Here is a 16,764-nt window from a genome sequence, read left to right on the forward strand (position 1 = left end):
GTAAGGACTCTAAGATCTCTTGTACCTGTGGCATAGGGTATGCATCTAGGTGGGTTTTGGAGTTCATCCTACGATAGTCCACGCAGAACCGAACACCACCCTCTTTTTTAGGGACCAGGACAACGGGAGATGCCCAAGGTGAAGTAGAAGGTCTAACAATGCCTCTTCTCTGCATGTCCTCAATGGCTTCCTTGATGAGTTGTTGCTTCTCTATTGAAACTTTGTAAGGCTTCTGACGTATGGGAAGATTGTCATTGGTAGTAATGTGGTGTAAGACTATCATGGTGCGACCTAATTGATTAGTGCATACTGATGGCCACTGGGACAAAAGCTTGTGCAGGTCTTGTTTTGCCTGGGATGTGACGTCTGCTCCTTCTACCAGTTTATTTATCTCCTGCTCTTCTTCATAGTCCAAGGGAACATAGTCCTCCTGGGCTATGCACAGTCTCATGTCAGCATAACTAAAAGGAGGGCTTTCTCCTTCACCACCAAACGGAACAGTATCGCCTCCTGGCAGGATGTAGACATCCTTCTGAAAATCCAGAATAAGGCCAGTGTCATGCAGAAAATCCAACCCCAACACCAGGGAAAATACATGATCTTTATTCTCCATCACGTAAAATGGGCGTTTTGCCTGACATTTACCCAGCTCACAGTCCAACTCAACCACTCCTTTTGCCGTTTGTGTCTGACCATTGGCTAAAATAAACTTTTGACCTCTACCACTTCTCCAAACCTCTTGAGTTCTCTTCATACGGTCCCAGGTACCTTCTTGTATCAAAGAAAAGGTGCTGCCTGTGTCGATCATGGCTGTAACCTGCTGACCTCGAACAGAAAGTGGTAATGTTAGGGTTTTGATCTGTGGTGAGGCATGTTGAACCATGTTGGTGTGACCCAAACTTTGGGGATGACCTCGCTTTGCTCCCTTCCCCGCCGGGGTTCTCTCCAAAGAAGTGTCCTGATGTGCCCTGTTCCAATAGCTCTTTGCCTCCAACAAATCTCTTTCCACTAAGGTTCCCACTCTTACCAGTTCATCCACTGAACTGACGGCTCCCCTCAGCAGACTGGCAAGCCTGGGGTTACAGTTCCTTAAGATTGCTTGCAACAATTCCTTTTCAGGCATATTTTCTTTCCAGCGGAGGCACAAGGCCCGATACTGGAATGCAAAATCCCTTATACTTTCATTGATACCTTGATGTCGATCTCTTAGACGCCTTTCAGCTTCAGCTTCATAATCCTCAGACAGAAAGGACCTAAGGAAGATGGTCTTGAAGGCACCCCAGGTTTTCACACTCTTTCTTTCGGCCTTCCACCAATCTTTGGCTGTACCCGAGAGTACTGATGTCAGGGCTGCTAAGGTTTCCTGATTGGTCAGGGGCCGAACAGCTAAAAACTCTTCACACTTTTCAATGAAGGTGATGGGATCTGTTTCCTCCCCAGGTCCCCCATATTTGGGAAATTCCAGCTTTATGGGTGGTTTCACTTGTGCACTTGACCAACTCTCAGGAACAAGACTGGATCGGCCCAACCCAAGAGTATGTCTGACAGTCTTAGCCGGAGTGATTGGTGTAGAAGCTGTAGGTGGGACAGACTGTAAACGCTTCTCTAACTGTTTGTCCCTCCTTTTGAGACAGTCCACTACAGATTTTCCAAGTTCCCTTATTTCCATGTCAATTAATTTAGCTAATTTCTCTCCTTGTCTTTCTTGATTGTAAGACAGCCGTTGTTCAATCCTCTTATCATTCTGTTCCAATCCAGTCCATGTTTTACGTACCTCTTCCTTCCATCTTTCCATCTCTTCGACCATCTCTGTCCGCTGCTGCTCTACCATCTCTTGTACCTTAGTCTCAAGGCTAGTATAACACTTTTCTAATTCTGCAACTCGAGCATGTAGACTGTCGTCGATAGGGGCATCTAGTGTTGGAGGTGGTAAGGGCCACTCTGGTAACTCCTCTTGTTCCTCGAGACATGTTTGCTCCACTTCTTCCTCTTCAGAGTCAATATACAAACGACTCAATGTATCAATAATTTCATTGACCGATCCTCTCCGGGTCACAAAAGGACCTGCAGTGAAATCTAATGGGGGTGAGGGTGCATCACCTGTACTAGCCTCACGAGCCTCCATAGTCGACTCCACAAACTAGTAGCTAGCCTACCAGAAAAAAGCAGGTCCCTGTTCGGGCGCCATTTATGTAACCTCTCTCTAGAGCAGTGGTTCCCAACCTTTTTCTTCAGGGACCCATATTTTTACCATTGTAAGCTTTGGTGACCCAACATAACCCACCCCCCCCCCCCCCCCCAAATGTAAAAGATGTAAGTGTATAATTGGGTTGGGGTGGGGGGGGGGGGTTTAGAAATGACAAATAAAAACTGAAAAAAAGGAAAAATTTATACATAAAACATAAGGAATTTTTATCTTATGAAGAAAAAAATAATTAGATCAATAAAATAATACAACTATTTAAAATGAATAAAAAATAATTTATATAAAATAAAAACAAACAAACAAAAAAAAAGAATATCAGTTTCAGTTTCAGTTTCAAATCAGTAAAACAGCTCACCAAAACCTCAACCTGTCCAAATATTGGACAATAATTGATTAACTTTACAGGCCCTCACTCATTTTCATTTATTTAACTAAACTGAGTTTTATATTCTTATATTATTATATTATTATATTCAGCCTCGCGCTGAATTCAGCTCCGCGCTGCCGGAGAGAGCGCCCGCGCGCGCGCCAGAGAGAGAGACCGAGAGAGACCGAGAGAGCGCAGCGCGGCGAATTTTGCTTACCCTAGACTATATATAGTATTAATATTAAACCCCTTAAAATCAAGAGGGCTTCGCGACCCATCGTGGATCTTTGGCGACCCATAGGTTGGGTCGCGACCCATAGGTTGGGAACCACTGCTCTAGAGAACTTTCCAGAAAAACAACTTACATAAGATCTAAGGGGGGTGAGACCTGCCAGTGATTTAGCTACTAAGATATATGATATTCACAGTCCCACAAAATTTACCAGATCAGTCTAGTTTAAGTATGAAACACCATTTATCCAAACCACCCAAACCCACATATACACCATCATGGACATAAACAATGAAAGGAGTCCCTTAATTCGTTCTTTGAAGAATGGACAGTCTATTAGTCAATGGATTCAAATAGTCCCACTAGTCCAGCCAGAGTCCTTAGCAGGGTTTAGAGCGGGTGAACAGTCTTTCTAGTGGTTGTCTGCTGACAGAGGTTGATAAGTCCTTGCTTCAGGCTTGACTCCTCTTGGAGTTTGTGTGTGCAGAGGGAGTTTATGTATGTCCACAAATCCCTGTGACTTTGAGACCCCAAGAGGAGTCAAGCCTGAAGCAAGGACTTATCAACCTCTGTCAGCAGACAACCACTAGAAAGACTGTTCACCCGCTCTAAACCCTGCTAAGGACTCTGGCTGGACTAGTGGGACTATTTGAATCCATTGACTAATAGACTGTCCATTCTTCAAAGAACGAATTAAGGGACTCCTTTCATTGTTTATGTCCATGATGGTGTATATGTGGGTTTGGGTGGTTTGGATAAATGGTGTTTCATACTTAAACTAGACTGATCTGGTAAATTTTGTGGGACTGTGAATATCATATATCTTAGTAGCTAAATCACTGGCAGGTCTCACCCCCCTTAGATCTTATGTAAGTTGTTTTTCTGGAAAGTTCTCTAGAGAGAGGTTACAATCCTCACCACATCCCTTGTCTTGTCTTGTCTGGGAAACTGACCCACTGATTCTGAACTATGTATTATCCCTATAGATCAAAGAGAGGATGGAAGAGCTCAGGAGCATGCTAGGATGGATTCTAGTCCACTGGAGGGTCCAGAGAGACCAATGGCTAAACAGAAAGAGATCAGAGGAGCCACACACCGATGACATTTACTCAGAGGCTCTTGTTCCACTGGTAAGGATACAAATATTACTATAGTGAGGTACATAGCATCAAAACATGGGAATGCCTTCTAATAAGGTACACTGATTTTAGCTTGAGTCAGAGACCCTTTCTGAACAACCGAAGAGGACAGAAGATTCTACTACTGTGATCCCTGGTGGTCTTAAAGACAGGAAGCAGCTGGATGATGGATATGAGGTGATGGAAAGCATCTGTCCCAAAGACAGTGAGTCCCAGCCTGCCTCTGAACAAGTTCATTCTCCTAACTTGGAGCTGAAAGAGCAAAACACACCTTCACTCGGAGGCACAGTCAACCTGATTCTCAGCTTCAGCAATTCAGGGGACAATCAGCTGCAGTTACAGGAACCAGACCATGAAAAAGTGGAGGAATTACCAGAGGATGTGCACAGGGTAAGAATAATCTCACACAGACCACCCAATATTATTACAGCTGTGTGTGTCACAGCCCTATAATTGTCGATACATCTTGATGTACACCTCAATAAAGAAGTGTACATCAAGAGGATTTGGATGGCTGTGTATAAGTCTTTTATAACAAAAATATTTATCACACAGTGATAAACTTCATGCACACATGGCTTTTATGAATTGTATAAGCTAAAGCCTAAATAATAAAGTCAAATAATGTGTAGTTAATTGGCTAAAACTTCTTTTTTTGTATTAGTTGGTGCTGTTAGTAGGGATGGGAATCTCAAGGCATCTCACAATACAATATTATTATGATATGTTGCCGTTGATACTTCACACAGTAATGTGTACAGTGGCTGATAATTCTCCCTTCCTTGTTTTATGTAGGAACATGGTCTATACATAAGAGACGTGTTCAGTAATCTGTATTGTACTGTTGTCCTCTTTTATTCGTGAAAATGTATTGTTTAGATTATTCTTCACATCAAAAAATAATATATAGATAATACATCAATTTCACTGCTCAGCAAATGTATTGATCAGACCTTACTGTAAACTCAAAATTCTTCACCCAGTCTTAAAAATGCATACTCGTTCTCATTATCAGTGTCCCCAAAAGCCTAAACGATCTTTAATCTTTGCAGTGTATTTGTTATTTCTTTAATTGTCTATACATATCATTCTTCCACTCCTCATTTCCCCTCTCTTGTACCTTGCCACCATCCCTCTCTTTTCTTCTTACCTTCTTCAGCCTCCCAAGCCTCACAATTCTGTCTGTAAAAGCTTTTGGAAACGCTGCCAGGGACTTCTTGGTAGTTTAAAGCGAAAGAAAAAGTTTTATCAACACAGTGCAGAAGAGGTAAATATGGTTCTGGTCAGTGGCTCTGCATGAGTGAATAGTTCACTGGTGTGTGTGTGTGTGTGTGTGTGTGTGTGTGTGTGTGTGTGTGTGTGTGTGTGTTTGTGTGTGTGTTTATGTTAGTGTGTGCATGATGATTTGCTGTGTAAGAGCCTGACTAACAAAAACAGTTCTTATTGGGTTGTTTTGCCCTTATTGTCAAATTATCATTATTTTAATCAGATTCAGTTACAAAACAAGCTTTAATATACTTTATTGTGGTAGAGGTGTTATTCACAGGTGTGTGTCTAATTACAGGTAATCTTAGAAATAAAATGCTCCATTCGGTGACAAGTACACAGTAAGTTACAACATAGAGAGATGATATGAATGGCGGTGGGATTGGTGGTGTTGTCCCCTTCACATCAAGTTAGGAAAAGTCTCCTATATCATTCAGATGATACAGATAAACTATTCTTCATTACATGAAAAGCATAAGAAAATGCTCTAGTAAAGTGAACTGATAAACCTGTGATGGTTCTTCTCAAGGTTGGATTGTTAATAGGTAATAGTTTAGGGATCACATATGGATAGCAAAAATATTTAGAGGTACACAGGGATTTCCAAAACCTTAAAACTTAAAGCAAGAGTAAACATGTTTAAACCAAACTCTGAAATGTAGAAGGTGAACACATACTAAAACTGTCTAGTAGCTACTCGTTTAAACTATCCCAAATACACCAATACACTGATAGTTCCTTACTATTCCATTCCACCTTTAAAATGAACAGTGTTGTTAAAACTAACGGTGTTACTAACGTCGTTACTTTTTTCAGTAACGATTAATCTAACTAATTACTATGACTGTAACTATAACGCCGTTACCATTTCCGACACCCCGTTACTGCACGTTACTTTAGCCGCTCTATGAACTTTTTTTTTTTAAACTTCGCTTTGCCCTGGTTAACCCCTCCTCTGTCCGGTGAACTTGAGCTTCTGGTCGCTGTGCCTGTGGTTTGGCGTGGTGAAGTGAGGCACAATTGTGACGATTTGCTGCTCTAATCAATTCAGTGATTGCCGTGGACAGGCCAAGTTCCGATTTAAGGACGTTAAGCTCTTTTTAGCTGCTCCGGTTTTTGTGGTGCTGCTGCTTTCTCTTTTAGAGCTTAGATTCTCTGCCCGAACCCGACCTGACCCAAAGACCGTCCCAAAATCGGGCTCCTATTTTTATTTTATATAAAGCTCTGATGTGATAATCACAATGTTGCTAAGTAACCAATTATTATTGTTCACTAAAGCGAACGAAATAGCGAAAACTGAAAGTGAAAAAACATTTGTGTTAACTGAAATAAAAACGGTAATTAAAAGAAAAAAACATAACTATCTCAAACTGTATTTTGTGTTTATAAAACGAACTAAAACGAACTAAAATTACTGAATTTTCGTGTTTAATTTATTTATAAGAGCTGTTGTACAGCGGGCGGAGTTGTGCCAAGCGCGCGGCACCTCCTGGTCCGTGACGTTAGTTCTTTTGTAAAACGCTCGCAAAATACGACAGAAAACATTGAGAAACTGCAGAACTATGTATGGGATTACAATATGAGCGCCAGGCAGATGAAAGAGAAACAGAAGATGTGAAATGTGTGAAAACTAATAAAAACTAGCAAGCCCACCCTAAAAACTTACTGAACAGAAAAAATAAAACAAAATAAAATTAAAATGTAATCACGTAGCTCTGGGGGCACGTGAACGCCTCCGCGTTTGACTTGCAGCACTGTGTGTAGCTGTTCTTAAAAATCATTTAAATTAAATAATAGTTCTATGCTTTTATGTTACAGTGTTAATTAACATAATTCTGATTATATTTCGCTCATTCAAACAGCCTGAAAACAGACAGTTTATGGGGCGGATCGGGTTGGGCTCAGGCTCATAATGACAGTTCATGGTTCGGGCTTGGGCAGAACGTGCACGTTTTGGGCCCGATCTAAACTCTATTCTCTTTTGGTGAAACTGTTATATTAATACCATTTTAACGGTCATTAGATTGTTGTTTTTGTCCATTATTTTGTTTTATATATACATATTTCTTTTGATTGTGGCTTGGTTTGTTAAATTTCATCCCCAGACGCGTTTTTCCGTTTTTTTCAGTATTACAAGTTTTAGTAATTTTCTTTGGTTGTGTGGAGAATTTCGTTTTATTTTTTTGAAGTTCGTTAGATTATTTTTTTTTTTTTCAACATTTTGGGTTTATTTTCGTTTGTTATTTTTCTAATAATAATAGTAAATGCATAATTGATTTCCTTTTTTTTTGATGGGCGAATAATAAAAAGTAACGCGATAGATACTTTTACTGGTAACTAATTACTTTTATAGTGGAGTAACTCTGTTAGTAACTCAGTTACTTTTTTGGAGAAGTAACGAGTAACTATAACTAATTACTTTTTCAAAGTAAAGTGCCCAACACTGAAAATGAAGCAGTTACAGTTCCACCTGCAGTTTGGACGCAATCGTTTTATCACTGAGTAGAAGTGTGAAATATTTTTCACAGATGTCCCCCTGAAAAACGAATTTCGTCTGGATAGGGCTTTATAGTGTGAAAAATACAGATACAAATACAGACCTTCTGTACCACTTTAAAACAAGCCAACAGTTATCCAGTAGCTGTGTATACTGTGCATCATAGTACATCTTTCTAAATAATTACCACAAAGCAATCAGATAATAGTTTAAATACAGTTTCAGAGACCCTAATTCAGGGCAGACCTGGCCCAAACACTGAGGACATTAGCTAGGCTGGGGGATTTTATCCAAAGCAAACATAAAGCCACATTTCAGCTCAGATTAGAAAAATATTCTTGGGATATTTTGGGAAGTAAAAGCAAGAAAATATTGTTTTTCTGAAAAGTTGCAGAGAGTTCTGAAATCACGTGGATGATTTAAGGCACGCTGAAATCAGATTTGACTTTTATATATATATATATATCGAAAAATAGATATCTGAAGTTATTTAAACATGCATATCTGCTTTTAGCTTGTGAGAATAACTGATAATGAGACCCCAGAGTTCTTTGTGCATAAACACACAGTGGCAGAAACTGATCAGGACTGATTTCTGCTATTACTGTCTTTTATGTTACTCATTCTTAGTAGTCCTCATGCTTCAGCCCTTAGTAGCACTAATGTGATTAATACTTGTTGGCCCTAATGTCAAAATAATTAAAACACTTTCAATTAAGGGTGCATTAACATTTCCTATGACAGCATTTTTAACTAATTATTATTTAATACTAGTTAACTAAAACGAATGTCTTAATTCATTAGACAATAATAGAATGGCGTATGTTTATTCATCTTCTGTCACTCATAGCATAAAGACAAGTACTAGGTATAACATACAATAACAGTCAAAAGTTTGGACACACCTTTAAATCAATGTTTTTTCATTATTTTATCATTTTTAACATTGTATAATAATATAAAAGTCATCCAAACTTTGAATAAAACATATGAAATTATTTAGTAAACAAAAAAGTTTAAATATGTTTTATGTTTTAGATTCTTCATAGAAGCACCTCTTGCTTAAATTGCACATATTTTTGCACCTTTGTTTTTTAGAGTGTACTGTATATATCAAAATAAAAAATACAGATTCATTCTAATGCATTTGATACAAATGACCTCCTATAATTATTTCTATTTGCTCTTGGTATTCTATACTGTTTTCCTGATGACATCTGTTCATGCAGAGTTACAAGGCTGAATTCTTTATAAAAATGCATTAAATTCTTATACATTAAAATGTAGTAATGTTTAATCATTATAATAATAATCTAGTGTCAATTAATAATCAGTTAAGACATGATTTAATCTTTTTGTGTGTACTGTAAGTTACTTAACACTTTTGAGAGTGTGCAGTTTCAACCATTTTATAAGCTTTTTTGGGACTGATAAAAAACAATTATGTCCATAGTGTGACAGCAGGATGTGACATCACCCTCAGATCCCATGAAAGGCCAGTATTTAAATGGGTTACAGCAGGGCTGCTGCAGGAATGTGCAGTGAACTTTCTCTGGGCCTCCTAACCGCACTGCATGATTTATGGTCTAAAGCCGCCGCAGAAACACGAGATTAGTCACACGGGTGAAAGGCCGAGCCATTACAGCTGAGTATGACGACATGCTGAAGAGCAGACGATTTTCATTAAAGTCTTGTAGAAAAAAGCCAGACGTGTGCCTGTACAATCATGCTAGTGTTCTTTTGTGTTTCCTACACACTACTAGCAGATTTAGACTATGTGTAATCATATGAAACTGAACATTTCTTACAGTTTCCTTTCAGTATATTGTTTGTATTATTTGATTTAGTTTAGAGTCTACAGTAATAATCAGTAACCGATGTATAAATAGTATTTACATTATGTAAATAAAAAGGCATTCCTACACCTTAAACTGTAAATTAGTTAAATTAAGTTATGTTTACTTAATGTTTACTAATTAAGTGTACCTAAAATGCAGTTTTATTTTCTCAGTGTAGTTGAGTTTATTTTTTATTGACTTTAAATTGTAATTTCTGATTTATATTACCAAAGTTATTCTAACCAAATGTAATAAAACTATTTTTTTTTGCATAATGGATGGTGAATTAGTGGTGGGTGATAAGCCCATTATGCAAATAAATGATGCCAGGTACCAGTAGGGAAGATGCATGGATTAATATGATTAACATTATTTAAGTAAAATCTACTAAGATACAGCAACTATAACATACTTCAGTGGGCGTAAATTACAAATTGTGGATTAGCATTTCAATTAAATAAATTAGCAAAAGACTGATTTAAAAAGAAAGTTTGATATCTTAAAAATTCTCTGGCTCCTCTGTACATGCTTACTAAAGAACCTAAAAAAAAATACAAAATTTGAGAAAAAATTTAATTAGAACTTTGCCAGAATTACACGGTTTAATTAATTAAATTATGAAATGAATGACATTTGATGTTACATTGTAGTATTTGATATTATATTTTAGGTTATAGCTTAAAAGAGTAAATATTAATATCCTGAAGGCATCACAAAACTAATTATGTCTTTTGTCATGAAATATTTTACTACAGTACAGGCAGAAAATGAATTCATTTGAATTATGCTTGCTTAATAATGACCTTACACATGGGGATAGTCAGGAAAATAAACACTTTTATGAAATCTTTAACATAATCCTCTCCTTTCATTTTAGGTAAGTACATACTTGCATGTTAAGGATGCCATTCGAGCAGCAACTCCCGTCTATGAGAATATGACACTGCATCAACTACACGACATGATGCACAACTCCACCTCCTTCTCCCCCTGTGCCTCTCTGTGCTCCTCTTCCTCTCCTGAGGTGGACAGCACCTCTTCTGTTGACTTACTGGTGAATAACAATACCAGCTCCATTTTCAGCAGCTTGAGAAGGAAAAGCAAAAAGAGAAAGAAGAAGAAAGATGTTCATGGGCACACTGTACAAAGAATCTTGAGAGTAGAACCTTTGGAGGAGGTATCTTCTCCTCCAGCATATGAGCCTGTCATGTACAGCATGCATACCTGGCCCCTTAAGGAGAAGAAGAAGAGAAAGAGCGAGAGAAAGTCAGAGAACAAAGAGACTCAGCTCAAGGACTATGTGAAGAACCACCTGGTTAAAGACACAGCTGCTGAATGCTTGAAAGGACTGGATTCTCCTCATTCAAATGTTGTGATGGAGCAGTCTGCCGCTGCCACCACTGGCCATGTGAAGAACCACTGCAGATTCCTCTCATTAGGCTCAGTGCTAAGCTTTGACCTGCCCAAAGACATGAGCCACATCCCTTCAATTCAAGATATCATCACCATTGTCCCAGCTGAGCCCAGAAAGACAGCTCTCCAAGAGAAGGATTCTCACTTAGAGCAGTGTAAAGCTCTAAGCACCTTCAAACTCGCCCAGTCACAACCAACACACCACAATGAGGGTGCTAAACACACTAAGGTTACCCCAGTGAAAACAACACTTGAGATTGACTGTCAGGACAATGAAGAAATTCGTATAGATGCTACTTCAATTTCTTCAACTGAGTTTCCTCCAGCTCCTCCACCTGTTGAACACATCTCTTTTAAGGAAAGTCAAAATTCATTTCTTAGAAATTTAACCAGTATCCAGCTGAAGCGCATCTCTAGGATCAGCAGTTTACACGAAGAAACAGGACTAGAGTGTGCTCACCAGCCTGTTCATCCTCCTAATGGAATCAAGGAAAGTCGAGACCAGAATGAGAAAGAAAGAATTTCAGCCCCACATAACGACTTGACAGCAGAAAATCACATATGCCCCAGTGTCCACACTCTGATCCAGGATCTTCATGGTCATCACTACCATAAAGCTAAGCCCACTTGCTCACAACCACAAAGACAGAGTCCTCCAGCTGCACAGAGCCATGCCTCACACGTCGTCTTTAAAGCCAATGGAAGAGAAGACTCAGTGGACTCTGGACACTCAAGCTCTGGAAGCTTTAAGCTATGCACTGAGATCCCATACTTGGACACCTCTGAGTACCCAGGGCCGAGGAAAGCTTTGGGAAAACTATATTCTCTAGAAGTAGAAGAGTCTCAGACAAACATGGAGTGTCTGAATAAAGAGCCCAATAACTCGCCTGTGGATGGCCCTGTGCACCCTGACCACCAGCAGTTTGAACAGGAAGAGAAGGAGCTGGAGGATATCTGGAATCAGACTAATAGCTATCGTCAGAGCATCTGCTCCGATATCATGTACCACAGCAACCGCTCTCAGACCAGCAGCTCTTCTCCTGGGCAGCAGAGGGAGCACTCACCCAAAGAACAAGCGGTGCTGATCAGAAAGATGATTACCACTTCTGCACCCAACCTCCTAACAGCTGAGTTCAGACTTCCATGCTGCATTCAGGCTCTCACTGATCACAGGACAGACTCCAGCCTCAACACAGAGGCTCATATTTTATGTAATAAGAAAAGAAGATCCTGGGGTGTGTTCCCTCAGCAGGATCAGTTTCCCAAAGAGTCAATGCTGATCAATGAAACAGCATCACAACCTGTAAAACTGCCAGAGCATAAGGACCCGCAAAAATACATCTACCAGTATAGAGAAGAGGAGGAGGAGAAGGAGGAGGAGGAAGAAGAGAAGGAGGGTGATGATAAAGGGGGTATTAAGGTGAGGTGTGTAAGCTGTTGTTAAGAAAACAAGCTTGAGTTCTGAACATAAGCCAGAGAGATGATGGATTTCTGTGTTCTTTAACATGACGGGTATTTCTTACAGGATACATCCATGAGCCTTCTGTCTGTTCACATGGATCTGATGGGAGCTGCCACTGAGATATCCAACCCCAACACCAGGGAGCAAACCACGACTAGCCCAGAGGTAAGACTTTTTTAGTGTATGACAGTATGTTTTATAGCTCTGACTTTATTTATACTAACACTGTGCGTCCAGCATTAGCTCATATAAAATTGTCATATGTTGTTTAAAACTATGTTCTATTTTTATAGCTTTTTAAACTCAATTATTTTTATTTAAAATGATGCCAACACCGCAAATCACGACTTTGACATTAAAATAAATAAATTTATCACTTTATCAGAACCTGTCGAAGACTGGGAAATAGATTCCAGCAAGACAATGACCCTAAACATACAGCCAGAGCTACAGTGGAATGTTTTAGATCAAAGCAGTGACATACAGCAAAAAACTTTCAGCAGTAAATGCAGCAAAAGATGGTTCAACAATTTATTGACAATAGGGGACTAAATACTTTTTGCATGTCACTCTATTCAGATTGTATTTTCAGAAACTTAAGTTTGTGGTTGTAAGATGACAAAATTTGAAAAAATTCAAGGAGTATGAATTTTGTAAGCCACGGTATATTTGTCATTAAATGAATTGAGAAAAAAGTTAGTTAAAGCACAGGACAAATTATAATCTTGAACAAACTTTAGTTAGAACTTTAGTTAGAGAATTTAAACAACAAAACAACACTGATTTTCTCATAAATTAGCAGCACATTGCTGCAAACCCTTTTCTAACTTCCAACCCAACACCAAAAGCCACCACAACTTACTCTCATCTTTCTAAACAAACACACATATGACATACACACACACACACAAACACACACAAAACCCCCTAAAAACCCCAAACAAAAAATAAAAGTGATTGCAGAGCATGCTGAGAGTGAAGCCAAATAAATAGTTGTAGCGTCTTAGGAATACAGTGTGGGACATGGAATTTTAACATTGTGGGGAGATGAATTTTAACTCTGAGAAAGAACTCCATATCTGGTGATTGTTTAACACTGAGGGTTGTTAGAATAGGTAGAATATTAGTCTCACTGTGGATTCTACTGTAAAGTTTCCAAACATCAAAAATTAGGTTGTAGATTTTGGGAAAAAAGAGGAAGATTGATATGTACCGTGTCCCTATATTCATAACAGAGCGGAAGACAGGAGTTTCCGTCCATGGAGGGAACACTTGAGAGGAAACACAAGCTGCTGCTTGGAGGCAGGCGGGTGAGTAAGAGCCCTATCGGACACCCCGCGCAAGGCGTGTAGCATGGCGCGTTGCCATCGTACACCCTGTCTATTTTTATGCCTTGCGCACGCGTCCTTAAAATAGCAATGGACTTTTGGAATATATTAACGCAGATGGGCGTGGTGGTCTGGATATGACGTGTGTTCAGGTAAATTTCTGGCGTGTTTCTATCTTAGCGGCGGAAAAACACACGCATTTAGTACACAGACTTAATAACTGTAACTTAAAATATAGCAGACACAGGCATTCTGCTGTTTAAGAATTTCAACAGATGCTTATTCTCACTGAAATGCTGGAGTTTTTTAAATGAAAAATTAAAAAAGACTGAACATAAATTTATTTATTTAACTTTGCTATTATTTAACTGAAATTGACTTTTATATCTGAAAAATAATGCACATTGGTGCTGCCCGTAAATTATATAAAATTTAAAACATTTGAAATACCCAGAAATATAAAGCTATATGTTAGCATTCGTTTCAGGGCAAATTTATTAAAATATTAAATATATTAATTCATTAATTAAAATCTCGTCCAGCACTCTAAAATGTCGTTGGCAGGCAAAGTGGTGCTTGGCGCAGCGCGCTCGGCATTGCGCAGAACAACATCCTTCTTCTAAAAAAAACGTTTTAATAAATAAGGTCGGACAAGTGTAGTTAAATTCATGTTATTAAACTCACTAAACAAATGTACTGATAATTAATCAAGAGAAATCAGGCAAAATGTGCTGCGCCTCTCTCTCTCTCTCTCTCTCTCTCTCTCACTCTCTTTCGCAGCGCGGAGCTGAATTCAGCGCGACGCTATAAATATTATAAAACTCAGTTCAGTTAAATTAAAAATAAGTAAGGACCTGTAAGTTAATCAAATATGGTCAAATATAAAGGATAGGTTGAGGTTTTGGTGAGCTGTTCATGATTTGAAACTGAAACTAACTGAAACCTTTATTATTATGCGCAGAAAGCCTGCGATTGTTTTAAATGAGTTTTTTAATGAGTTTATATTTTATATATATTTTTTCTCATTTAATAATTTTTATTCTTTTATTGATCAAATATATATATATTCCCTAAGATTCCCATGTTCTTAGTTTATTGATAAAAATTTGATAATCTCTTATCATTCTTATCATTTTACTTTATATTCACCGCTATTATTATTTTCTTCATAAGATATAAATTCTTTCCTTTTTATGTCAATGTTTATGATCTTTTTAAAATGTCCTATTTTCCCTTTTTTACGTATATATTTTATTCGTCTATAGTAAATGTCATTTTTATTTACATAGTTTTTATATTTTTAATCCCTTTTAAACTGTAAATGCTCAAAGGCATTGTAAATGAGGGTCCCCCTCCAGTGTATATTATCGATTGCTTGATTAATATATAGTGTTGCAAACCCAGTTTTTACATAAACAATAAAGCGTGATGCGCAGTCAGTTTCCTATGCGCTCTTAAAATAGGAATAAACAGCACGCACCTGTGTCTTATAGGGGATGGATACAGACACACTGATTGGTTTATTTCACGTTATGCCCAAAACACACCCATGAATAATTAAGGGAATTAAAACACACCCTTTGTGCCGTTGGAGCTGCCGAAGGCGTATTTTTCACGCCCTCACGATACCAAAGACACAGGACACACCCCTAAATCCAGCTGCAAAGCACAAATAACTAGTGCGCTATAGATCGTTAAAATAGGGCCCTAATGTTTATTAGCTCAAAAAAACAGTACTATTAAAAAAAAACATTCTAGCAAAAAAAGGTTTTTAACAAATCCCAATACAGGGACTAAACAGATAATTTTACATAAAACATCTTACAAACCCAGTTCCAATGAAGTTGGGATGAAATTCTGGAGAAATCTCTGCAAGTAAATGGCAAGAAATGCCTGTGACCTTCGATCCTGCTGTATTAAAAACCCACATCAATGAGCCTGAGCTCATTTGAAATGTACTGAAGCAAAGTGAAAAAGTGTCCTGTAGTGTGACGAGTCCACATTTCGAAATGTCTTTGGAAATCATGGACATCATGTTCAAAGAGGAAAAGGACTGTCCGCATTGTTCTCGGCACAAAATTCTAAAGCAGCGTCTCTGATGATAGCATGGGTAACTTGCACATCTGCACAGTCATCATTAATGCTGAAAGGTACATACAGGTTTTGGAGCAACATATGCTGGCATCCAAGCATGGCTTCGTAGAAAAAAAGTGCGGGCACTTAACTGATCTGCCTGCAGTCCAGACCTGTCTCCCACTGAAACTGTGTTGAGCATTATGAGGCGCAAAATACGACAACAGGAGATCCCAGACTGTTGAGCAACTGAAGAATAGGCAAGAATTCCACATACATAGTGTCTTCAGTTCCCATATGTTAATTGAGTCTTGTTAACAGATAAGGTCCCAACTTCTTTGGAACGTGTTACATCATCAAATTCAAAATTAGTGAATATTTGCAAAAAACAATAAAGTTCATCTGTTTGAATATTGAATATCTTCTCTTTGTAGTTTATTCAATTAAAAATAGATTGGAAACGATTTGCAAATCATCGCATTGTATTTTTATTTATGTTTTACACAACGCCCCCACTTTATTTGAATTGGGGTTGTAGTTTAATGTGACTGTTCATCATCTTGTCATTAAGTGTACAAAGAGAAAAATAAGTATTTGAACACCCTGTGACTTTGCAAGTTGTCCCACTTAGAAATCATGGGGTCTGAAATTTACATCTTGTCCACTGTGAGAGACATAATCTAAAAAAGTCTGGAAATCGCAATGTATGATTTTTAAATAATTTATTTGTGTGTTACTACTGCAAATAAGTATTTAAACAAATTAAAATTTCTGGCCCTTAAAGACCTGTTAGTCTGCCTCTCTAAAGTCCACCTCCAATCTACTTATTATCCTAAATTAGAAGCACCTGTTCGAGGTCGTTAGCTGCATAAAGACACCTGTCCACCTCACACAATCAGTAAGACTCCAACTACTAACATGGCTAAGACCAAAGAGCTGTCCA

At 38.3% G+C, this 16,764-nt stretch overlaps 1 protein-coding gene across 8 annotated transcripts in view; it reads left to right on the forward strand.

Moving 5' to 3' along the window:
* Nucleotides 1-16,764, forward strand: part of LOC103028505 (spectrin beta chain, non-erythrocytic 1) — a 58,290-nt gene that overhangs the window by 36,270 nt on the left and 5,256 nt on the right. For 5 of the 8 annotated variants that reach the window (XM_007238451.4, XM_049481238.1, XM_007238452.4 and 2 more), the window contains exons 21-26: nucleotides 3,792-3,935; nucleotides 4,017-4,334; nucleotides 5,104-5,211; nucleotides 10,423-12,378; nucleotides 12,484-12,585; nucleotides 13,656-13,730. In XM_007238451.4, the coding sequence (XP_007238513.3) occupies nucleotides 3,792-3,935; nucleotides 4,017-4,334; nucleotides 5,104-5,211; nucleotides 10,423-12,378; nucleotides 12,484-12,585; nucleotides 13,656-13,730 (2,703 nt within the window). Of the gene's footprint in view, nucleotides 1-3,791; nucleotides 3,936-4,016; nucleotides 4,335-5,103; nucleotides 5,212-10,422; nucleotides 12,384-12,483; nucleotides 12,586-13,655; nucleotides 13,731-16,764 lie in introns of those variants that run through there. The other 3 variants (XR_007439954.1, XM_049481241.1, XM_007238453.4) reach the window with 3 other exon arrangements.

This window comes from Astyanax mexicanus, chromosome 7 (assembly GCF_023375975.1).
Source record: "Astyanax mexicanus isolate ESR-SI-001 chromosome 7, AstMex3_surface, whole genome shotgun sequence".
NCBI lineage: Eukaryota > Metazoa > Chordata > Actinopteri > Characiformes > Acestrorhamphidae > Astyanax > Astyanax mexicanus.